Raw genomic sequence first — 23,639 nt, forward strand, 5'->3', positions numbered from 1 at the left:
GAGTGAGTCTGAAGGGATGTTGTGTTATTACCGCGACACGTCATTCGCGCGCTAAAGGCAAGGTATGCGATAGGACAGGATGTCGGACGATGTCGGGAAGGAGAAAACGCTGGGTCTGGCTGAGTCTGCGCGAGGCATATAAATATGTGTGACGTGATTGGATCGGAACGTGTGCATGGAGCCGGGCGCGTGTTGGCCTTGTGACTGCCGAGAATTGGGAGCCAATCGGGGCACGCGGCGAGGGGTAGAGGTGTGCCATCGACCCGAGGCGGTGCTGAGCGCAGAGCAGGGACGTGTTGTGCAAAGGATTAGTAGTAGTATTGGAGAGAGAGCAGCCGGAGGAGCAGTCAAAGGGGCGGCGGGTGGGGAGGGCCCGGATCGCTGCTCATTTGGCCATACAGAGACGAGGACGACGACGCAATGGAAGAGGGAGGGAGAGTCGAGCCTGGGAAAGGGGATATTGTAGCCGATTCGTTGCCTCGAAGAGGAATTCAAGTCAGCGAGATCTCCGGTGTGGGATCGATCACAACGGGTCATCTGTGCCAATCTGTGCTGAACGCTGCGTTAATATATATAAGCCCTGAGCCCGCCCGCCTCCCATTATTTCCTAATTATCGCAAGCCTCCGTGGTGTCCATGGCCGACTCCCACTACCTCCACCCTTCTTACCACGCGCCCTCGACGCACAGGGGCTATCCACAGGATCCCCTCCTCCACGAGCCCCGCTTCGCACAGGGATCCTCCCTCTCCATCGAGCGCTACGATCACGCGTCGTATTCACAAGGCAGCCTCCCCTCTGTATCGTATTGGTCGCCGCAACTCGCAACCCTTCCCACCGCGAGCCATTATAATCCACCCCACAATCCTTTGCCTCCTCCCCATCCCAACCCCGCTCTCCCTTCTACAATGGCCATCCCGCCCCAACACCACCTCCCACCACCTCCCGCTCCACCCCCACCCCCACCCCCACCCCTGCCTCCTGCCTCGTTCGACGACAATCCAGGAGAAGGCGAGGCTCAAACGTCCCAGCGCGTTCGACATAAGCGACACGCTTGCTGGATGTGTCATAAGAGCTTCGATCGCCCAAGCACTTTGAAAAAGGTGCCGATCCCCGTCCCAGTCCCTCTCCACACCCGATTCACAACTGACTTTACCTTCCAAATCACAGCACATGTTGGTGCACACCGGCGAAAAAGGTTCGTCATCTCGAGTCCGCGTCATCTAAGTCATCAGACCCTGAACGCGAGCGCGATCCCCAGCCTACGCCTGTGATACTTGTGGGCGGCGATTCGGCGTCCCCTCCAACCTGAATCGGCACATCCGCAGATGCGTCCTTAGACTCATCAACGGCGGTCGAGGCCCCGACGCGAATGCCAACCCCCCGGCATCCGCATCCGCGCCGCCAGATGCTTCCGCGTCCCCGCCAAATGCCTCCGTCTCCCCTGCTCCGGCGGCTGCAGTCGCGTCCCCTCTCGCGCAGCAACGCGAGTCCCCCTCTTCCCGCACACGCGTGCGCACTTCCACCATCGAGGCTGCCGGCGGCTCGGTCGGCTCGGTCGGCTCGCCGTCGTCGTCCGGCTCGCCAGGCAGATCGACCAAGCGCCGCCGCCGCGCGCCCTCGCCCGTCCAATGGGTCCCACCCAGTCTTAAGCGCTTCAACCTCTCGCCGTACCCTGTCGCGTGCCCCGTCCCGCTCGGACCAGTATTCCCCTTCCGCGACCAAGACGCGTGGGAAGAGCGTGACTCGTACGAACAGAATTCTCCATTGAATCCCTATCATCCGTCGGGCTGGAAGGGGAGGCTACCGGGCCCGGGCTTATTGGGGAAAGATGTGATGAATACGAGTATGACGGTGGGAAGGTTGGTGCTCTTCTGATGCGGTGTCGGTGGGCTTCAACGCGATTCGACCGCTCTGGTTGTCCACGACCGCAGGCCTTCTCGTGTGTGCTCCAGGCCGATAGGCGGCGCCCACCGTGATGCGATTGGACGGATCACTCGACGAAATTGATATGACGACTGACGAAAACCCCGTTTCTTGTATACCTTCCTGATTCACGATACTGTTCGCTCCGATCCCCATCGCGCTGCTCTACGCGATTACGTCTTTATTCTGTTTTTGTACTACTGGGTTTGACTCTGCGCTTTGATCTGATCTGATAGTACGCTCTGCGTTGACTTCGTTTGTCTAAGTATGTGTTATCGCTTCGTCTGCATAATATGTTGTATATCTGTTGTCCTTTTTAGCTTTCGGTGGCTGTCGTTCGTCTATATATACCCGCCTAGGCTTGCGAAGCACGTTCTTGTCTACTGTAGGTCCATAATCGTAATGAGGGTCGTTTCGAGACGTCCGGGCTTCGAGAGCACGGCCCTTGGTATATTAGTATCAATCGGCAAGGAACGGCATCACACAGCATCGTGAACTATGCTTCATTGAGCGTCGAAGGCGCGTCGACGCTTCGAATTCTGCCGCCGTCTGATTCCATTGCGGCGTATGCTTTCAATGAACGGATGTCGGCGAGGGTTTTATCAGATCGGCGGTGGACGAATCGCCACGATCTCGACTCTAGTTCTGGACGTGGACGTGGACGGGTTCGACGTGCGCTATCAATGTTGTTGGAGGGGCCACGTCGGTGAATCCACGGTCGTGCGGGCGACGTGACGTCGATGGAGTTGAAGAGCTTCTCGGGCGCAATGCGCTGCTTGCGTGCTTCCCGTGCGTCCAGAAATTCTTTGTGTGGGCGCGTTAATATAAGAGCACGAGGGAGAAGCGGACGAGGGATGCTCCGACTCGACCGATAACGGTCGATTTTTAGCTCGCCAATCTCAGGTCGAATCGTGCCCACGAGCCATTCTCGTCGGTCGATGGTGACATGATTGTGTGCGAGTCGTTAAAAGAGACCGACACAAGCCGATTTCGATAATGATACCAGTGCCGAAGAGCGGAATGATGTCTGCTTCGTATTCGAAGCAAGGTGGGTCTCTGGACTGCATGCATATATGACATTCTATTGAATGCGTCTGGGACACTCGTTCAAGCCACCGAAGAAGGTTCGGGGTCGATCACTAGCGTGCATAACTGATCACGGCCAGCGTTTCAGCTCCTCAATTCGGGAAATGACAGCCGCTTACTTACACGCAGGCTCGCTCGGGGAGGACGAAGCATCATCGATGGCTGCGAGTCTCCGCCCAGTCCCTAGCCATCTATCAACGCTAAGTTGGCACGCTCCTGCTTCCGAGGGAAGAACTCCGGGAGCCTCCGTAGTGTTAGGTAGCGTGAGTAATGTCCAGGGTCCAGGTTTGGATGCACTCGACAGGGCCAGTTGTTTAATTACTTGCACAGGCGCCTCATCAGTTCTCGCCTTTGTGTCTTGACATGCTTACAGGCCATACCATGTACAGATCGGGCGGCAGACACAGGAAATTCAGGCTGCGAACTGCGGCGGGGGGACAGTCGCGTTTCTGAATTGAGTTGTGAGCGTAAATGATGACTGAAACTGTTTGTGAGCATGCGTGCGTACATGGTCAATCAACGTACATCGGAGCTTCATATGTGCCCCTGATCGGTCCGATTGGCTTTGTTTTATCTGGTGACAGACAGAGACAGAACGAGTTAGGCGCTATTGGACAGGAGCGGTCGAGACTGGGCGGTCCTGTCGACCTCGGCGGCGCTGTGAAACCAGGGCAGATATCTGCAGGCACCTGAGCACATCTTATCGCTTGTGAAATTGCGATTTCTAGATATCGATGATAACAGACAATATATATTGATAACTGTAACCTGCTTAGTATGTAGCATCGTAGCAAATCGTCTCGTACCAGGTCATACCGTGCATACGAGCTGCAGGTTTGATTTTTATCTCGCGAAGAAAGTCGACACGTGCGGGGAAGTGCGGGTCGTCGTAAGACGTTTTTGGAGCGGCGTGATTAGAAAATCAGGGCTATGCACTGTGTGCCGTTTTTTTTTCACGAGATTTTTTTGAGGGGTCAGTCAGATTCGGGGTTACAGGCGCGACACTGACTTCGATAATACGAGTCCACAGTCCATCATCTCGAAGTCCGCAGTTGCACAGCTTTCCGAAGTGTGCATCGACATCACGAAGTTTCTCCCATTTCTGCAGGGGTTGCGAGAGCCGCATATTCTCCAGCATTCTCTTACCTTTGATATGTATATCTGCTCTTAGGAGTCAATCAGATCTTGACTCGAGGCCGACTCGAAATTGTATGACGGTTTTTGCAAAATCCTTTTCATGAGACGGCCACATTGCCGGGGATCTTCTTGGTGAGGATGGCGGTCTGTAAGGACTCGTTTGGGACGGGTTATCTCTGCACCTAGTCGCGCCTCTATCTGCTGCGGGTACTGACGCATAATGAAGGCGCTCGGTGAGGTCTGCTAGACCACGTCCAGCTATGGCCAATGGGCCGCGACGGGTTGTTAGTTGATAGAGGCTGACGCGGAGAGAGATGATGTCGCCGTATTCTCAGACCGGAGTATGTGCAGAGGTGCTGTCGTGGGGCTATTGTGTGAGCACAGTCCATGCTTTTGATGAGAAGACTGCTCATTTGGTAAAATTTAAACTTTTGTGGTGTGGATCCTCAGAAGCTGCTCGTGCGACGTTTGAGACGTCTGAGGGGAATACTATGGCTGTCGAGGCTCTGGAGGACATCTGGCGGGGAATGAAGGAAAAGGGACCGTTCAGCCGAGAGTCTGCTCGTCTTCGAGAGCGGGTCTGCGCTGGGCAAAGGACCTGTAGACAAGGCGCTCATCTGGGGCCGGCTGACCATTTTCTTTTTGGGCCGATTATCGTCGGAGGCAGCGTCTACTCTTCAGAATCCACATGTGCAGATCTCGAGCGATGGATTTGTTGATTGCATCTGCCCTAGCATCTTGTCCGTCAGTCGTCGCGGCCTGAAGGCGCGTCAGCATTCTGGGGCTTTGCTTGCAAAGTCCGTCGAATGATTACGGTGAACACGCGGGTCCGCAAAGTTTGCATATGCAAGCACCCACTGTATTATTCTACATCCACATCTGCACACCGAGGCGAATCGCATATGGAAGTCGCGGGCACAGAGCGCCTCGCTGTCCACTCTGTGGAAGATGCTGTGCGCGCCAACTGGCCGAGCGGTTGGCGGGTTGCAGCGAAAGCACCCAATCAGGAAATCATGTACTCACCATCACCGTCTTTTAAAATATGCAATCTCAATCATGTCTGAGAGAAACGTCCTCTGCTGTGAGGATTCGGGAGTTTGTGAGAGTTGGGCTTCGGGAGCAGAGACGTATCAGGCTAGTAGCTCGCTGTTGCGCGACTTTTCGGATGATATAGGGCCGCATGAGGCGATTTCCTTGGCAAACCGGAAAGCAGCGTGGAATGGATTTGGAGACTCGCATCAAATTGTCGCGCTGCAGCTCCCATCGCGATCCCGATGCTGACTGCCAGGCGATGCTGCTAGACGACGTCGACGGACAGCATTCGTCCGACGGGGTTGATGGAGACGGGGAGCGGACGACGGGCTACGACGGGGCGAGGGAGAGAGAGCCATTTTTATGGACAAGTGCCCCTGACGAGTGCCTGATGAAATGTGCGCGCTTAGGTGTGATCCCCGCCCCGACTGCTCTCTTATATCGTCGCTTCCCGGATCCGCCTATCGCACTCCCCCGTCGTCCTCCCCTCCGTACCTCCCGTCGTCGCACACAACCACAGCGATACCCACCACGACCCCACCGATTGCGGACGACGAGCCATTGCATGCACAATCCCCACGACTCCACTTCACACGACCTCCGACGATTGCTGAAAATTCTGTAGAGCTGCTCAGCATGGAGCAGCAGCCGGGAGAGATCGAGGAAGGAGACGCTAATTTTCAGTCCAAATGGAAGGGGACAGAGGGCGCGGAGGACGGTGAGCCTTTTATCTTTCTATGAAGCTGCGACGTCTCTCAATCGACACCCACCTTATCGAGTAGTGGTGAGCACGCCGTTTTTGCGAGTGTTGGCGGTGATCATTGACGTGCGATGAAGGTGGAGGACGTGGTCGAGAAAGAGTCGGAGTTTGACGACCCGAACATCGACTTTGCTTCGGAGGACAGCCTAGGTGGGTGTTCTTCTACACATCATCAGCGCTCCGGGTCAGCCTCATGTTCGGATGCGTCGCGACATACAGAATGGGAGGACGAGTCGCCTTATCCCGAAGTGCGCGCCGCCGTCTCAAATACTGACGACATGAGCATGCCCGTCAACACCATCCGCGCCTGGACCATCGGGCTTCTGTGGTCAATTCTCATCCCAGGACTCAACCAATTCATGAACTTCCGATATCCGAGCATAACGATCGGCTCGGTGAGTCTTTGATACAGAATTCTCTTGCTTCTGTCGCCAGGTGCCCGTTGCTTTTGGGGATCTTAACGGACACGTCTTTTCAGTTGGTTGCACAACTGCTGTCGTTTCCTCTGGGCAAAGCCTGGGCTCGGTTGTTTCCATCCGTCAAAATCTTCGGCGTCTCCCTCAATCCTGGCCCGTTCACTCTCAAAGAACATGTCGTGATTACTATCATGGCCACGGTCGGGTCGACGAGTGCCTACGCCGTACGTGCTGAATCGAACCCATTGTCCTTAGGTTTCTTACTGATAGTGGCGCTCATTCAGACCGACGTGTTGGCTGTGCAGCGCGTCTACTATGGGCAGAACTGGTCTTTTCTTTACCAATGGATGCTCGTCATATCTACCCAGCTGATCGGATTCTCCCTCGGCGGCATCGTCAAGCGGTTCCTGGTTTCCCCACCATCGATGAGTAAGTTGCTGGACTTGTCTTGCAAGTTGGCTCCTGATAATCACGCTGTGCACGATCCCCTTGCCCAAATCAGTATGGCCATCGAATCTGGTCTCGTGTGCCCTTTTCAACACCCTCCATTCGCAGCAATACGCAGCATATGGCAAGCACTACGGCATGAGCCGCGAGCGCTTTTTCCTTTACGGCTTTTGTGCGGCCATGATTTGGTGTGAGTGACCTAGTTGGGTGCCGGCGCCACCGATGTCCCTGACGCGAGACGTGACTCTGGGCCACATGTACAGATATATTCCCTGGTTATCTATTTACGGCGTTATCTACGTTCTCCTGGGTGAGTGGTAGCATGCTTGATGACCCGAGTCGGCGTGCTGAACAAAACTTGTATTCTACATCGGATCGGGGTATGTAGGTGACATGGATCAGACCTAATAACAGTATGTCTCCCTTTTCCGTCGATACTCATAGACAAGCATCACCTCATTGTGTGTTCATCGCTCTATTTCAGTCGTCAGCATGACCCTTTAGCTTGTGTAGACTCCACTAAAGCGCACGTTCCGCGTGTTTACAGAAAATCAACCAGCTGTTCGGCTACAGCTCTGGACTCGGTTAGTGATCATTCCGCTGTTTTGCTATGGTGGGTATAACTCTGTCAACATGATAGGCATGTCCATCCTCACGTTCGACTGGAACAATATTGCCTACATAAGCAGTCCGTAAGTCTGCTCCCGTTGTTAGATCCCTTGCGTGTCATGACGCTGACAGATGGTCCGTCGGCACTAGGCTGGCCACGCCTTGTATGTCCCTGGCCGATCTGACCGACGGTGTCGTGCGTGAAGGCTGACATACCACGCGTGCAGGGTGGGCCGAAGCGAATGTCCTGATCGGATTCGTTTTTTTCTTCTGTGAGTAAGCCGAAATTATGGAGCGTTACAGATTACCCACTACCCTGGATCTTTGCAGGGATCATCACTCCGGTGCTCTACGTGCGTTTTGTGTTACTCCATATAGACCCTTGATCCATTTCTGAGACATTACGCAGTACTTGAACGTGTGGTATGCGACGTATATGCCGTGAGTGATACCGCTTTTCATCGGTCCGATGGGGAGAGCTGATGCGTCACGGTCAGGATGATGTCCCGACTGTCGTTCGACAATACGGGACGCGAATACAACGTCTCGCGCATCCTCATGCCGGACGGAACCCTTGACGTCGAAGGATACAAAAGCTACAGCCCGCTCTTCCTCTCGTGCGTCCTTTGTGCTGCTCGCTCTGGTGATTCCATTTCGTGACCGATCTTACCGACGGGGCTTGCGGTCGCGCCCGTTTATAGGATGACGTTTGCTATCGCGTACGGCATGAGCTTCGCCAGTATCACGGCGACGCTCGTGCATTCGGTATTGTACTTCCGGAAGCAGATATGGACGCAGGCACGGAGGTCACTGCATGAGCAGCCGGATGTCCACGCGAGGCTCATGGCACGGTACAAAGCCGGTACGTGTATTCGCCTGGGAAGTGATACCGAGTCTGCACGCTGACTGCAATCGCGAACAGTCCCTGAGTGGTGGTACATGTGCATTTTCGGTGCGTGTCTTCCTTGGCCCCCGGTCTCTCCCGCCTGACGCTTACGCCGCTTCTCGCGCGTCCCCCAGTGGTCATGTTCATCATGAGCGCGGTCGTGGTCGAGGTTTGGCCCACGCAGATGCCGATCTGGGCGCTCTTCCTCGCGCTGCTCATCGCGGCGTTCTACATCATCCCGCTGGGCATGATCCAGGCGATCACGAACCAGCAGATCGGGCTGAACGTCATCACGGAGCTCATTGTCGGCTATGCGCTCCCCGGCAAGCCGTTGGCCATGATGCTGTTCAAGACGTACGGGTATATCGTGAGTGTTCGCTTTCTCCCGCTGCGCACAGATTTGGTTTGGGGAAGAGGTCGTGGTGGATTTGAGTGCTGATCTGATAAGGTTTGTGTAGATGATGGTGCAGGCGCTGCAGTATACCTCTGATGTGAAGCTGGGGCATTACATGAAGGTTCCTCCACGAACGATGTTCTGGTGTCAAGTGAGCAGATACCTCGTGCCTCTCCCCTAGTGATTGCTCATGTTCAATCGTCCGCTAGATCATTGCCACAGCTGTTGCCGGCACGGTACAGCTCGGCGTGCAACATTGGTTTGTCTGACTTTCTCTCTCTCTCCGTCCAGGGCTCCGTGTTGACGTTATGCTCATGGTGCGTCCCCGCGTGCGTAGGATGCTAGGACATATCGATGGGATTTGCACGCCGGACCAGAAGGACATGTGAGTGGAGCTGTCTCGCGTCATGGTCAGATCCGGGGTTATTGACGGTTGGATGCGACAGGTTCGTGTGTGCGAACACGGAGACGTTCTTTGTCGCGAGTATAGTTTGGGGTGCGTCTGTCTGCTCGTTCGCTTATCACATCGTTGACGATGGGTGTCTGCGCGTAGGCGCCGTTGGACCAGAGAGACAGTTCTCGTCGGGGCAGATTTATCAGTGAGTGACGCCTTCCTTCCTGATCCGATGGTGTCAGCGGGATCTGATCGGAAATTCTATGCTTTCCAGCGGTCAGTCGCTTCGCTCAAACATAAATTTTGACGTTTGTCGCATGGGGCTGAGACGAGCTGGACGGCGTGTACGATAGGGCTCACGTGGTTTTTCCTCGTCGGCGCTGTTGCGCCCATGCTGGCATGGCTCATCAACAAGCGCTGGCCGAGCAGCTTCTTCCGCTACGTCAAGTGAGTCGCGCCCCGGTTCGTGTACACCGTTCCCTCGAGCGTTCGCTGATCTCTCTCCCGTCTCGCCGTGTTTCACCTTGACTTGCCGCTCCTGGTATCCTCCATCAGCGTACCGGTGATCCTGTCGGGCACGAGCTTCATCCCGCCCGCAACGGCGGTGAACTACATCCCGTGGGCGGTCGCGGGGTTCATCTTCAACTACCTCGTGCGGAAGCGCCATTTTAGCTGGTGGGCAAAATACAACTGTGAGTCCGCCCGCGCCGTCCGACCGCGTCCCTGACGGGTGCTTGACCCTGCGCTGACTTGATGGTCCTGCCTGAACGCGCGCGTAGATGTGTTGTCCGCGGCGCTCGATTGCGGGACGGCGATTGGGACGCTGCTGGTGTTTTTCTGGTGCGTGCCTGCGTGTTAGCGTCTCACAAGTTGGGGATCGATCTGATCTGATGCGCGCGGCGGGGACGCAGCCTGCAGTATCCGCGGTCGGGCTCGATCGGGCGAGACACGATCGAGAGCTGGTGGGGGAACACGGTGTACATGGATACGGCGGACCAGCTGGCGCTGCCGCTGATCACGATCCCGGTCGGGGGGAAGCCGTTTGGGTGAGTGGTGGTACCTTGCTTGAGCGTGAGGTTTGCTGATGGCGGCGTGCGCGACTTGCTTTGCCTACAGGCCGGAGACGTGGTGACGGACGATCTATGGGTGTGTGTGGGTGTGAATGTGAACGGACGTGGGATCTTGTTGTTGTTGTCGTCGTCGTGGGCGTTGTTGTTGTCGTTGGTGTTGTTGTAGGATGTAGCGGGTCGATCTAGTCATACCATCTCGGGCCTCTGTTACATCTTTTCTCTTTCTGTGAGTTGATGTTTGTTTTTGTTTTTGTTTCCACATGCTAGGCTGGGTAGCGAAGGTGGGCTCTAGCAGGCGGTTGACGATGCTCCGGGATATCTTGTACTAATGTATATTATGGGATCTGCTATTGCTCACGTTTTTTTTTTCATTGCGACTCACCAAGGTGTACTTTGGCCCAGGAGGAGATGGAATCATAGACTTGCTGCGTTGTCTCGGAGTGACGGGACTCGGAGGTTATTTCGTAGTACCAAGTCAAGTGTGGACGCGGGCCGCGCGGACCGAAGGTATCGCGGAACTCCAAGTTTGATCGTGACATTGACAACGTACGTCGCACGGGCGTCGCGCATGCCTCCTCTGCGGCTGCCAAATTGAGAGCAATGGCGGATTGGATCGGTGACCGAATGGAGCCTGTTCTGTGCGTGGACCGACGGACGTCGAGCGGGCGACGGGCGGGCAGAGTTTGCGAGCTTCGTGGAGGGGCGCGACACTGGCACGACGCTTCGACGACACTTGCGGGCCCTGCTCGATCCTCCTGCGCGCGACCGTGCTCGATCTGGACGCGGGCGGGGGTCTCGGGGACGGCTGCCGCTGCGGCTGGGTCGAGCTGGGACGCTGGGACGCTGGGACGCTGGGCAGTGGGCGGCGGCTCGCCACGGATCGGGCGTGCTCTTCCTGCCCAGCCGCGGCCCCAGTGTCACCGTCGTCGACGGTCGCGTGCTGAAGGTTCGACGGTCTCTGCCTCTCTCTCTGCCCGCCTCTCTCTTTCGCCCGCTCTTTCTTTCTTTCTTTCTTTCCCTGTTTTTTGTTTGTTCACGCCGCGGTGCGCGACTCTGATCTCGCCGCGAATATTACGCAGTGTACACGGCTTGAACTCGCCCGAGCTATGCCACTTGCGCCCGCGCCCGCGCGCCGCTCACGCATCCCTCTCCGCGCGCCTGGCCCGCTCGCACATTCCGATGCGGCGTCGCATCAGGATCCCCGCCCACCCGCCCACGCGCACGCGCACCGGCACTCGCTCGCCCCGCCCGCCCACGCGCTGCTCTCCCCGCCCGAGTCGCCGCACCCCAGCGCGTCTTGGGGCCCCAAGACGAAGCGCCACACGTACCCATACCCGCACCCGTCCCCGTACGACCTCGCGACCCCGCTCCTGGACCCCGACACGTTCGATACCGTGCCCTTCTCCGTGCGTCCCCCGCCCCCTCCTCCGGGCTCGCTGACTTGGGACTTGTGCGCTGCGCTGACTGACTGGTCCGTTTCGGGCGCGCGCAGGAGTCGTTCTCTACGTTCCTCGAGCTCAACGCCGAGCCGGACGGGGAGGCGGGGCGGGCGCACGACCTCGAGCGCGAGCCCTCGATCTATCATCTGCCTGCGCACGACCGCGAGCGCGGCGACGAATATAGGCGCGACGAAGACGCCGCGCGGTTCGCCCGCGCACAGGAACACGCGGAGGCGCTGCTCGCGCTCGCGAGCCCGCCTATGACCGTGCGCTCCAGCCCCGACATCCGCGGCGCCGCGGCGGAGATCGTGCGCGACATCAGCTTCTACATCGACGTGCGTTACCCCCCGCTTTTGTCTGGCCCCTATCTGCGGGTTCGCTGACGCTTCACGTCTGTTTCGTTGGTGCGTACGCACGTGCAGCAGGTGAGCGATATCAGGGACGTCGATTCAGAGTGGGAGGACGACGACGTCGACGTGGGTCTTTTTCGTTCTGTCAAGATTTGGGAATTCATGTGTTCACGGCCCTTGCGCATGTAGGAGGTCATGGTGATCACGCCGAAACACCCCGACCTGCATGCGCGCAGTCGTTCCGATCTGGACTTGCGCCCCGCATCGCTCACCTCCTTCCGTGCCGTCCGCACCGCCTCCCTAGTTCACTCACCGAATGCTGAAAAGAGACTCGGTCGGGTCGAGGGACCATCCCAAGCGGCGTCCACAGTTCGTTCACAGACACAGAGCCGGGCGCGCCTCGCAGACAGCGAGGTCCTACACTTCCTTGCATCTCTCCCCGCACGCCGCAGGCCCTTCCTCCACGTCGTGTTCGCGCTTCGTTGCGAGCAGGGGGACGGGGGCCTCGGGTTGAGGGACGAGTACACCACGCTGCGAGCGCATATGGCGGCGCACGGGCCTGTGACTGCAGGGGGTGGGGGTATGGCGATTCTGCGCCTCTGGACGCGGGAGATCGTGCGTGTTACACTCTATCTACATCACTGGCACCGACTGACTTTCGTAACTACCGCACACAGGCGTCTGGCCTCGCAGCCCTGCACGCGCTCGACATCGTTCATCACGCGCTGTGCCCCGCACACGTGCTCGTGCTTCCCGACGGACACGTACGCATCGCGGGCTTGGACCGCGCGGTGCGGGGAAGGTGCTGCGTCGACCCTGGGTCCACGACGGGCGCTGTGCCGCGCGGCGGGCGTCGGGATAGCGTGGTATTGCCCGCGGGGGACGTGGCGCTCCTCGGGCTGGGACTGGACGCCGTGGAGCGGGAGGCGCCCTCGCGAGACGAGGGCGAGCGGGAGTGGGAGGAGGCGCCGGAGGTGCTGCTTGGGTGGGCGCACGGGCTCGAAGTCGACTGGTGGGCCTATGGTGTCGTGGTTGGCTGGATGGCGTGGGGTCAGGTGAATCTTCTTTACTTACTTTTTGTGTTCCTTCTTTTCTCCGTGTCTGGCTTTTGGAGTGCTGGTATTGATGACGCACGTGTTAGCATCCCTTCGTTGGCAGGAGTGAGCGCGGGGCGGGGAGGATCTCGTCGGCAACGATGCGCGCGCGGATTTTGAAGGGGCCGGTGCCCGATGATGCGATGGGTGGTGGTTCGGAGGACATCGCGCAAGGAGCGGTCAAGGGGTTGGTCGAGGAGGTGCGCGTTGTCTTTGAGATATTCCGGCACTGTGACGTCGTTGTTTCTGACGCGCCGGTGCGGTGCAGTGCCTCGAGCGGAACCCGTCGAAGAGGGCAGATTTTGAACGCGTGAGGGGGCATGCGTTTTTCGACGATGTGTGCGTGTTTCACCTGGCTTTGCCTGGCTTCCGATTTGAGCCGTTCTGTGTTATGCAGAGAATGGAACCTCGATCTGGGTGCCGACGATGAAGGAACCGATGCCCGTGCAGCGCCGCCCATGGGGGCTTCTTCGTCCAGAATGAGCTCGACGGGCACGAAACCGGCTGCGATGGTGTCGATGTCGACGTCGACATCGGCCACCATCGCCACTGCAACCTCGGCGTCGATCGTGACCGCGTTGTTCACGCCGCCGCCGACGTCCCAGCCGACCCTCGCGTCGCCGTGGCACCCGCCTTCGCCCCTGGCCCAGCCAGCGAAGTATCGCGTCAAGCCGAAGCCGAAGCCGGTGTCTGAGCTGTCCATCCGCGGCTCGTCGTCCGGCCTCAGCGTGCGGACGGGATCGAGCGCGCACGGCGACGGCGACGGCGACGGGGTTGTCAGTGCGGGGCTGAGCTCGGGCGGGAGCTCGAGCTCGAGCTCGCACACGCATACGCCGGCGGTGCTGGGGCGTGCGGTGCGCGCGAGGAGGGCGGGGTCGAGGCCGATGTCGGTGTCTCTGGACCGGGCGGGGATGATGGCAGGGCTGCAGGTGCAGGACGACGCTGGTAGGGAGGGCGAGCAGGCGCGCGGGCGGGAGATGGAGATGGAGATGGAGGTGGAGATGGAGAGGCCGCGGAACCCGTCGCCGCCTGCGTCGGTGTCGGTGTCGTTGCCGGCGTCGGCGTCGATGCCGCAGCTCGGGAGCGTGCGCGCGCTGCCCGGCGTCATCAGGGCGAGCGCGTCCGCGCGGCGCAGCACGCGGCGGGTGCAGGACGTGTTTGGGGCGAGCCCGTCGTTCTTGTCGGACGCGGCGTTGAGGGAGGTGATGCAGGGAGAGGGGGTGAGCGGGGTGAGCGGAGAGGCGGTGGAGGCTTCGGGGGTGGATGAGTTTGGGGTGTGGGTGGACGAGTCGGAGGGGGGCCGGAGTCGGGATCGAGAGCGTCATCGACGTCGCGAGAGCGGCGGTGAGGAGGACGAGGAGGAGGATGAAGACGAAGCGGCGGACGAGCTGATGAGCCTGGAAGGCGCGCTGGCGCTCCCGATCCCGGTGCTGCTCGCGCGCGGCGGGGACAGGACACGGGACAGATTTTCTAGCAGCCAGTGCGTGGGACTCGGGATGGGCCTCGGTCCCGGCGGGTTCTCCGCGCATACGGCGGTGTCGACCGACGGGGACGAGAACGGCGACGGCGAGACGGCCGGGTCGCGGACGGGGCTGTGGCACGCTGATTCGGTGGGGTCGGGGGTGATGGCGCGCCGGAGGCGGCGGAAGCTGCAGAAGCGGCGGCCGGGGTCGAGCGTGAGCATGGGGGCGGGCGCGGGTAGGGGGTGGTCGTGGGGCGGGGAGTCGGGGTACGCGTCTGTGGTGGAGGCGCGGGAGGAAGCGGGCTGGGGACTGGATCTGGACGGGCGTGTGGTTGGGGTTGGCGCTGGCGCTAGGGCTGCGGCTGCGCCCGCGACGATGAGCAGGGTGGAGGGGCTCGGGCGGGAGAACACGAACGCGAGGCGGATGGCGGTGGTGGAGGGCGCAGGGAAGCGCGCGGACGCGACGTTCCGGTGGAGCACGGTGTCGCTGGAGCTGGAGCTGCAGATGCGGTCGGCGAAGGCGAAGGCACGGATGGGCAGCGGGGCAGTGGGGAAGCTGACGCGGCGGCTGAAGGAGATCGGCAGCGTCGGGGGGCCGTGCGCGGTCGGGTTCGACGGCGGCGCAGGCGGAGGTGCAGATGGAGGCGCAGGCGCAGGGGAGGGCAGCCCGGGGCTGGGACTCGGTGCGGGGGTGTGGACGGCGGGAAGGGGTATCGGGTACACGGTGCGTAAGCCCGGGGCGGGGAGGGACGAGAAGAGGGCGGCGGGGCGGTGGTGGGTGGAGGGGGACGAGGGTGTGCCCGGGTGCTATGGGAGCTTTTGGAGGCGGGCGGGGACGGGGGCTGGGAAGCGGGAGGTGGCGAGGACGACGGCGGGGTGGGTGGGGGACAGTAGCGTGGGCAGCAGCGGGAGCGCGAGCAGCGGCGACGGGGGCTGGTAGTGGTCGCTGTGGCGAGCAGGTCTCCCGCGGGTTTTGGTTCTCTCTCTCATATTTTCGGACACCTCTTCTTCGGACTCTCCTCGGCGTGGTGTTGCAATGTGTTCCCTCTGTTCTTGGCTACCCCCTATCATCCTCCGTTCGTCGACGGCTGTATTATTTTAGTTAGTCGGTATTTTATTACGGACGCGGACCCCATACTGTACTAGTACTGTAGAGCCACGAGCATTTTAGTTTATTAGAGCCTGTCATTCGTCGTGTACTTGTCTGTGTGTACCTCCATCTTTACCAGTACCGGTTACGTCTCTGTCACTCCTCCCGATGCGATTTAGCTTTAGCGTCTCTCTAGCCACCGGCACTCGGTTGTGTGTACGGCGTCGCGCCCTCGTCTCGAATTTCAGATCATCGTCGTATCGCGTTTCGTGCAGATCGCCGCGCTGCGTCTTTGAGCGTGTGCTGACCGTCGTGCATTCAATCAATCGTCGCGCGTACGGTAAATTCAATCGTGAGTAGGTAGTGAATGAGTGTAATACGGGAGCGATACGCGTGAGTATCGGATCTTGGATCTCGCAGATCGGAGATCTCGATTGGGTTCCGGTGTTCGTTAATTACAAGTTAATTACGTCCTCGGTTTACTCCCGCGTCGAGGTAACTTACTTGGATCGAGTGGCTGACATCAATAGGTCGACGAGAGAAAGCGCGGGTCGTGCGATCTTCGATCTGATCTGCGCGCGCGCGCATCGTATCATATCGTACCGTGTTGATGTTCATGTCGCGTCGCGTCGCGTCGTGTCGTGTCGTGTCGGGTCGGGTCGAGTCGTGGTGGGCGAGTGATTGGCGTGCGGTTGGCTGGCTGGCTGGCTGATTGACTGGCAGGCTGGTTGGCTGGTTTGCGGGTAGGCTGGCTGCCGAGATGGCGAGGTCCTGGTGGTTCGCGGGCTGCACGCTCGAGTCGTGGAGAGGGTGCTCGGCGGTCAACGACGTCGAGGAGAGCATCGCGTAGAGAGAGGAGAGGCAGGCAGGAGCGGGTGGGCGGGTGGGCAGGTGGGCGGCGCGCGACCTCGATCTTCGTCCGAGTCCGAGTCCGAGTCCGAGTCCGAGGCTCCGAGTCTTCGTCAGGTGGGCGACGGGCGACGGGCGACGGGCAACGGGTCTTTTGGGCTCTGGAGTCTGGGGGCTTCGATTGAGATGTGCATTTGTTCAAAGCCTGCCCGGGGAGCATTCGACCCATGCGCGCGCCGCGTTCAGAGGTTCCTTCGCACCCGGCGCGTACACGGGGGCACGGGCGGGGTCGGCATCGTCCGCTGACGCACAGCGACGCGGCGAGAACGAGTAGACGACCGTGCACCTCTGACCGAGCAGCTGAGCTCGAGATGCGAGAGAGTTAGCGCGCGCGCGCGCACGCGTTGGATTGCGAGCACGAAGGCGCGTCAGAAGCCACCCGCGATCTCGATCCGGCGTCGATTCTCGGTCTCGGCGGGTCGCGGATCTCGGATCTCGATAGACAGGTCGGTCGGGGAGGTCGGGAAAGCGTTACGTAATAGTGGCCCGCCATGGAGTCTCAGTTTTTTTTTTTTTTTGCTTCCGCCGCTGCTCGGTGCTCGCCGTCGATCGCGCTGAGTGCGGGCGCGTCGACGTCGAGGCGGGGATCGTGAATTGAGCCGGAGGGGGTGCGTTCGGCGATCATCGATGAAGGGAGGTAGCGTCTGGTAGGGTAGGGGATTCGGAGGTCCCGGGGAGGGGCCCTGATCTTCATTGCGTCTTGGCTGGCGTTTTGTGTGTTTGGCCTTCAGGCGTCAAGCGTCGAGGCGTTTTTTGGGGTGTTGGGAGTGCGGGTGGGGGGAGATGGGGTGGGGGTACTATCATGTTGGGTCCTTTTAGAAGGTGTGTTGGTGATGGGCGCTTGTAGCATGTGTATTCGTGCTGCGCCCTGGTAGATATGGTTGCACGGTATGCACGCACGTCGTATATGCGTTGATGAGGAGATGGGAAGTCGGATGGAGGGTACGTTGGTCGATATCGGGAAAGCTAGGACGGCAGCTGCTCTAGACAGATGTCGTCACGCCAGGGTCGTCAAATGCACGACTACGCCTGTCCTCGGGTGTGCGTACGTGCGCGCACGCGCCCTGCGAGAGAGCCTGAGAGGACAGCAGAGAGAGGCGCATAGCGAGGAAGTGCGATAGACGAGTATGGTCTAATTGCGCATTAGGCCGGCGGTAGTAGTACGCAGATGATATGCACTTTGTTTTTCCTTTGAATTTAGCTGAGGAGGGGATGGGGAAGCAGAAGCAGAAGCAGAAGACGGGGGTGCGCAGATCGTCGAGATGTCTGTCTGTGTCTGTTGCGGGACTGGTACTTAGGGTGACGTGAGACAGAGAGGCGACTCTGCGCGGATTGATGACGATTGATTGCGGATGCTCGGAGTCGCAGGTGCTAGGCTGCTGCTACTACCGCGCTCCATGTCCCAGCGCCACATCTGTTCGGCCCATTCGTGTGGGGGGAACGCGTACCAATATGTATGTCGCGCAGTCATGTAGGGATACTGGGGGTTGGGGGTACTGGGAAGCAGGGGAAGAGAGAAGGGGGCAGGGAAGGAGCGAGGCCAGAAGCGGCAAGGAGAGTGACAGTGGAAGTGGCAGGTCGGACAGGAAGGTCGGGACTGCGAGGAGGATCGGGGCCGAATGGGGCGACGGAGGCTCGGTGCAGATCCGGGGGCGCGATCTCCGGCGCAGACCCCCGCCGCGTACTTATAGCCCGTCCTCGCCGCCGGGTCTCCTCCCAGTCCAAGTCTGCGTCTGAGCCATGCCCGCTGCCGCTGCGAAGAGCCCCGTGTTTTCCCTCGAGGAGTTCACACACCTCGTCTCCGCCTCCTTCGACTCGGTCGGCCGCACAGACCTCGGCCTCGGCCATCTCCCACACACCGACCCGCCGTCCGCCTCCGTGTCCCCCTCCCACTCGGTGTTCGAAGACGACGACGACGACGACGACGGCGACGTCCTCGACACGGGAAACAGCCCCCGCCGCTCCCGCCACTCCGCCCTCTCCCTCCTCCGCAAGGTCAAGTCGCACGTGCACGACGCTGTCCACCGCCCGTCCACCGCCTCCACCACCGCCTCCAACTTCGCCTCTGTTTCTGCGACCGTGTCCCACGCCCCGTCCGCGTTCATGCCTCCGCGCGCGCCCACCCCCGCCTTCACGACGCGCTCGCTCAGCCGCATCTCCTTCAAGCCCGCCTCGCCCCCGCGTCACCCACACCAGCCCTCGCTCCACTCCTTCTTCGACAGCGACAGCCACGACGACTCCCCGCCAAGCACGCCCTCGCGCCTCCGCGTTCGCATCCCCAGTCCCCACGCCCCCTTCCTCGCTCCCCGCACTCCTCCACCCATCCCCGCCGCAACCCCAAACAACTCTCCCAGGTCCACCGCCTCCGACTCGACCCCGCGTCCCGTACGTTCCCCCTCCGTCCCTCGTCCTCTCCGACTCTTCCTTCTCACGCGCACTCGCCATAGCATATACCCGACCATTCAAAGCAGCCCTCCTCCCGCTCCAGCCCAAATTCCATCCTGCGTTCGAGGCTGAACGTTTTCACAGGCTTCCACTCGCCCTCGCCCTCCGAAGCTCTCGCCACCCCCGCCCTGTCCTGCTCTTCGTCCTCCCCTGCTCCTTCCCCCTCCCCCACCTCGCCCCTGGCAGACGCCTTTCTTGACCCATATGCGCGCACAGACGCTCTCGCTCACGCACTCGCTCCGGAACACGACCCCTTCCGTCGAGGCATGCTCGTCATCACTGGCCAGGACGCACCTCGCTTCGAGGCAAAGCGCAAGTCCCAACAGGATGCCGGCGGCCTCCTCCTTCCCTCTCTAGCGGAGAGGCATCTCGTCCACTCGCATTCGACGCCTCGCATGTCCGTCCGTCCGACAATGGCGCGTGGTATTGGCAGCTCCGACTCGTCTGCGTTCAAGCTCGCACACCCGCCTGTCTCCTTTCCGTCATCCTCCCCAGCCATGTCCCTTACCTTTCCCCTCCCGCCAGCCCAGCACGACACAACGGACGAAAACAGACGCCTCAGTCTCACCGTCACGCTCACCACGCCCCCTCCAGGCCCGCCCCCTGCCTTTCCGCCACCCATCTCTCCCCCGCCCAACGGCCCCCTCCCGCCCACGCCTCTACCGCGCGTGCGGCACCTGTCAGGGGGGACAAGAACGCGGAAAGAGAGCGGCGCGCGCAGAGGCGGACACGGCAAGCCACGGCTGAGGAGGGAGGATAGGCTTCTTGGCGGCGCGCAGTCGCACCCTCAGTCTCGGTCGTCAACGAGGCGCAGGCGAGGCGTGCTGCTCAAGGCCGAGCGGCCACATGGCTTTGTGGGGCTGCCTGTCGGAGGATCGTTGTATTTGTCGACCGGGGGCAAGTTGAGCACGAGCGAAGACGATGTGGATGTCGAGATAGAGATGGGAGAGGGCATCGAGGCGGTCCAGGCAGCGATCGGCGCCGGCGTTGGGTTCGTCAGCGTGCTTGGAGAGAGGATCGAAGGCATGGAGAAGGCGGGAGACGTTATGCCGGATTCAGAAGTCGAGCCCGACTTTGCGGACGTCGAGGTACGTGTCGCCGCTGGCTACGATGACCCAGTAGACTGATGCATTCGCTTCGTCGGTTTCTAGGTGCGCACAAGGAGGAGGAGGAACATCGTCACGTCGAGCGAGAGCACGAGCGAGTCGACGCGGTCATCGCTATTGACAATCACATCGGCGACGACGCTCGATGGGAACGCGACGAACACGACATCGCCATCTCTTTCCTGCACGCACTCCACTAATGCAGCCCTATCGTCTCCCGATCTGTGCGTGGAGAGGGACGAGGACTCGGGTGTGCGTGACACATTCTACAGCGCGCGGTCGAGGCCTACCTCAGCAACAGACTTGGATGTGGAGGAGGACAGACCAGAGGACGTTGAGAGATCCTTCTACGCCGTGCAAGACGGCCAGCGCATTCTGACACTGCCTACGTCCCTTGAACTCTCGCGTGGAAAACGCTTGGTCGTCGGCGCACGGAGCTGGGGCGCCCTGAGGCAGGAATGTGAGGAAGGAGAAGCAGGGCAAGTCGTGATTGGCCCGATGTCCAGGTCGGGACCCGATGTGGGAAGGGTGGAGGCGCGAGTCGTGGAAGGACGCAGGGGCGGCGTGGAGATGGTGTTGAGAGGATTGAGGCCCAGCGGACTTGCCGTCGTCGGTAGCATGAAGGCTCTAGGCGGGGTAAATGGAGAGGACGGGGACGATGAGGACGAAGGCGAAGATGATTCGGACAGCAGCGCCAAGCTCGGCCCGTTCCGGATTCCCGGATCATTTCCTCGGCACTCAATGCGGCACAGCAGGAGACAGAGACAACTTTCTGACGGCGTCGGTAGCGCGCTGGGCTTGGAAGGAGTGCCGCCGCTGAAGAGTGGGCGGATCGTCTGCGCGTCGTCTGTCTACGAGGACAGGGGTGATGAGCTTGAGGACGAGCGCGGGGAAGGTGTGGAGGCGGGCCATTGTCTCCTGGTGATGGAGGCGCGGACACCGGTAACGCTGAGGGATATCGTCAGGCGTGCGGGTGGGAGAGGCGTAGGTGAAGGTGTGCCATTGCTGGGGATGCCGTCGATGGCGCCGAGTGAGTGGTACGACTCCAGTTGAGACGAACCTGCCGTTCCATATATTTCTAGATTTTTTTCGTCGCTTTTTTCCTCTCCCTTCTTCCCTTCTTCACACACCATATCCTACTTATACCATCGTGTTTTATCTACTGTTGTACCACCATCATGAGCTTTTTTTTTCCCGTGGTCATTTCCGCCATTGCAGTATCCTTTCTGTTCTGATCGCTGTCCACTACTTAGTATATACCCTACTTTATGCTTCTCTATTCACCTTCGAATTATCCGTACTACTTACATTAGTCACTTAGATTTTTGCTTCCTTTTGCGCTTCGTTTGTTTCGACGCTTGTTGTGGTTTACCAAATTTGTCCTCCATCCTGTTGTAACCTGTTGTTGTTGTACTTTGTTCTGGTTTATACACGTCCCTGTCGTCTGTATGATCGTGCGAGATGTCCCATGGAGGGTGATAATGTACAATACATTTCTTGGGCTGTATACGGTACTAGGAATCCACCATACACCAGTGAGCGCCGATGAGATGGGAAATGCTTGAGCAGGTCTAAATTTCCAACACCCCGCTGATCGGTTCATGTACATAGAAATTCATGGCAGTGGCGCATCGAGGGTCGGTGCGGTCGTATGCTCTACCGACCTGCACTTGGCTCGCTCCCCAGGGCCTTGGCGACAGCCGCGTATAGCTCGCTCTGGGACTCGGACGGCAGCGACAGCGGCAGCGGCTTGTCGCGGTCGGACGCGAAGGACGCGAAGGACGAGGACGCCGAGGACGGGAACGAGGGACGGCTCGCGGGCGCTGGAGGGCGCACGTGGAGGAGGGGGAGGGGCTGGAGGAGCTCGCGCTCGTGTTCTACGTGGTGGTCATGGTGGCCGTCATGGTCGTGTTCGTGGCCGTCGTGGCCATCGTGGTCTTCGTGGTCTTCGTCGTCGTATTCGCCTAATTTGGAGTGGGAGAATGCGGGCGAGGGGAGGTAGGAGGGGAGCAGGGAGGACGTGACGGACGGAGGCGAGGGCGTCCTTCCTCTTCTTTCTCCCCCTCCTCCTCTTCTTCTTCCTCTTCCACCTGCTGCTGCTGCTGCTGCTGCTGTCGAGGACGAGGACGACGACGACGGTGGAGGGGCGGCGGCGCGGTAGGCCTGCGCGAAGGGCTGGCGCGTGCGCTCGCGCGGTGCGGAGTCGTGGCGGGGCGGGGCAGTCGGGAGGAAGGGAGGCCGCAGCCGCTGCTGCTGCTGCTGCTGCTGCTGCGTGTTGGCGTGGACGGCGTGGACGGTGTGGACGGTGCCCGCGTGCGCGCGGCAGCTTGCGAGGAGCGCGTCGACGAGGAGGGCCTTCTCGACGTCGGCGTCGGCGTCGGCGTCTGGCGCTGGTGCCGGTGCCGGTGCCGATGCTGCGGGCGTCGCGTGGAGTCTGCCGATGTGGGTGCCGGCGAGGTCGAGCCCGCGTTTGTCCGTCGATGCTGCGCCCGCAGACGAGGAAGAGAACGAGGACGAGGACGAGGACGAGGTGGTGGAGGTGGTAGAGGCGCGGCGGAGGATGCGGGCGTCGCGCGCGCGCGAGGCGGCGAGGGCGCGGTGGTGGTGGATCGCGAGGACGGACGCGGCGAGGAGGACGAGGCCGGCGAGCGCGAGGGGGACGGCGAGCGCGGCGACGGGGGGCGCGCGGTGGCTTGCGGGTGCGAGCTGGGAGGCGGGGTTCGCGTTCGCGTTTGGGGAAGGCGCCGGGGTCGGGGTCGGGTGTGCGGCGGGGGGAGAGGCGGGTGGGGCGTTGGATGGGGATCCGGAGGTGGAGGTGCTAGGAGATGGGTTGGGCGGTGCTGCTGCTACCGCTTGTGGGGAGGCTGCGGGGGAGGGGTGAGCGAGGACGTAGAGGGTGTCAGATGTGAAGAGGCGAGGTGGGCTCACGACTGAGGTTGAAGGTCGGCGAGGAGGCCGTGTGTCCAAAGTCGTCCTTCATCTGCAGGTACAGCCCCATGTCGGCCGTCACGTTCGGCACCGTCCTGCACGCACGCACGCGCGGATCCGCGAGCGTGAGCACGTCGAATTCCGTGATCGCAGCCGCGCGGGGACTCACACAGATATGACGTAGGACCCCGCGCTCTCTGCGACCGCGGGCCACACCGTGTCGCCGCACCCGCCGTGCGCGCCGGAGCAGAGGCGGAACGAGGGCGAGACGACCTTCTGCTCGCTCTGCCACTTGCCGACGATGACGTCGCCGGGGCCGTACACGTCGCTCGGGCCGGGGCTGATCCAGGCGACGTGCAGCGCGGACGAGGATTCGCGCGCGAGGAGGTCTGAGAATTCGGCGAGGGCGCTTAGGGTTGGGGGTGATAAGCTCAGCATGGTTAACAAAAAAAGTGAGGAGGGTGGAGGTGGAGAACGAGCGGCGGCGGTGGAGAGAGCGTGGTGCAGGCTCTGCCTGGTGTAGACCTTATCCCGTCCGGCGGTGCAGGCTGCGGCGATGTGGAGGTTTCGAGGAGGGTGTGGAGATCAGCAAGAATGGGCAAGTGGAGACGGACCAACAGCCCTGAAAGGTATTGGAAAACATGGGATGCAGTCAATCGGTC

At 60.5% G+C, this 23,639-nt stretch overlaps 6 protein-coding genes across 6 annotated transcripts; 4 read left to right on the forward strand and 2 right to left on the reverse strand.

The window, feature by feature from the left end:
• Positions 1–635: 635 nt before the first annotated feature.
• On the forward strand, positions 636–1,875 carry zfp2 (putative transcription regulator; the record flags this gene model as incomplete). Its single annotated transcript, XM_009543312.1, has 3 exons — positions 636–1,100; positions 1,168–1,195; positions 1,259–1,875. 3 exons carry the CDS (start codon positions 636–638, stop codon positions 1,873–1,875), a joined length of 1,110 nt encoding a protein of 369 aa, XP_009541607.1.
• Positions 1,876–5,662: 3,787 nt separating this feature from the next.
• On the forward strand, positions 5,663–10,589 carry HETIRDRAFT_59902 (oligopeptide transporter). The gene is made up of 26 exons (XM_009542129.1): positions 5,663–5,896; positions 6,014–6,088; positions 6,158–6,333; positions 6,417–6,578; positions 6,639–6,783; positions 6,857–6,991; positions 7,065–7,139; positions 7,391–7,493; positions 7,561–7,574; positions 7,638–7,682; positions 7,741–7,763; positions 7,820–7,851; positions 7,908–8,027; positions 8,112–8,272; positions 8,333–8,366; positions 8,450–8,663; positions 8,755–8,841; positions 8,900–8,949; positions 9,028–9,075; positions 9,137–9,186; positions 9,244–9,289; positions 9,418–9,531; positions 9,640–9,776; positions 9,864–9,924; positions 9,996–10,130; positions 10,201–10,589. The coding sequence occupies exons 1-26, from the start codon at positions 5,815–5,817 to the stop codon at positions 10,214–10,216; spliced, it is 2,340 nt and encodes a 779-aa protein (XP_009540424.1). The 5' UTR covers positions 5,663–5,814; the 3' UTR covers positions 10,217–10,589.
• A 1,897-nt stretch (positions 10,590–12,486) lies between these two features.
• HETIRDRAFT_306379 (uncharacterized protein) lies at positions 12,487–13,351 on the forward strand (the record flags this gene model as incomplete). The annotated part of the gene is made up of 3 exons (XM_009543313.1): positions 12,487–12,558; positions 12,621–12,998; positions 13,085–13,351. 3 exons carry the CDS (start codon positions 12,487–12,489, stop codon positions 13,349–13,351), a joined length of 717 nt encoding a protein of 238 aa, XP_009541608.1.
• Positions 13,352–13,385: 34 nt separating this feature from the next.
• On the reverse strand, positions 13,386–17,192 carry HETIRDRAFT_448188 (uncharacterized protein; the record flags this gene model as incomplete). The annotated part of the gene is made up of 7 exons (XM_009543314.1): positions 13,386–13,421; positions 13,474–14,288; positions 14,367–15,306; positions 15,337–15,432; positions 16,094–16,606; positions 16,664–16,798; positions 17,073–17,192. The coding sequence occupies 7 exons, from the start codon at positions 17,190–17,192 to the stop codon at positions 13,386–13,388; spliced, it is 2,655 nt and encodes an 884-aa protein (XP_009541609.1).
• A 289-nt stretch (positions 17,193–17,481) lies between these two features.
• HETIRDRAFT_448189 (uncharacterized protein) lies at positions 17,482–17,969 on the reverse strand (the record flags this gene model as incomplete). The annotated part of the gene is made up of 2 exons (XM_009543315.1): positions 17,482–17,785; positions 17,839–17,969. The coding sequence occupies 2 exons, from the start codon at positions 17,967–17,969 to the stop codon at positions 17,482–17,484; spliced, it is 435 nt and encodes a 144-aa protein (XP_009541610.1).
• Positions 17,970–18,238: 269 nt separating this feature from the next.
• On the forward strand, positions 18,239–23,603 carry HETIRDRAFT_114733 (uncharacterized protein; the record flags this gene model as incomplete). Its single annotated transcript, XM_009543316.1, has 10 exons — positions 18,239–18,883; positions 18,946–20,031; positions 20,095–21,079; positions 21,568–21,584; positions 21,674–22,047; positions 22,169–22,345; positions 22,399–22,926; positions 23,036–23,102; positions 23,162–23,478; positions 23,525–23,603. 10 exons carry the CDS (start codon positions 18,239–18,241, stop codon positions 23,601–23,603), a joined length of 4,275 nt encoding a protein of 1,424 aa, XP_009541611.1.
• Between the last annotated feature and the right edge of the window lie 36 nt (positions 23,604–23,639).

Source organism: Heterobasidion irregulare (assembly GCF_000320585.1).
Source record: "Heterobasidion irregulare TC 32-1 unplaced genomic scaffold scaffold_01, whole genome shotgun sequence".
In the NCBI taxonomy this organism is placed as follows: domain Eukaryota; kingdom Fungi; phylum Basidiomycota; class Agaricomycetes; order Russulales; family Bondarzewiaceae; genus Heterobasidion; species Heterobasidion irregulare.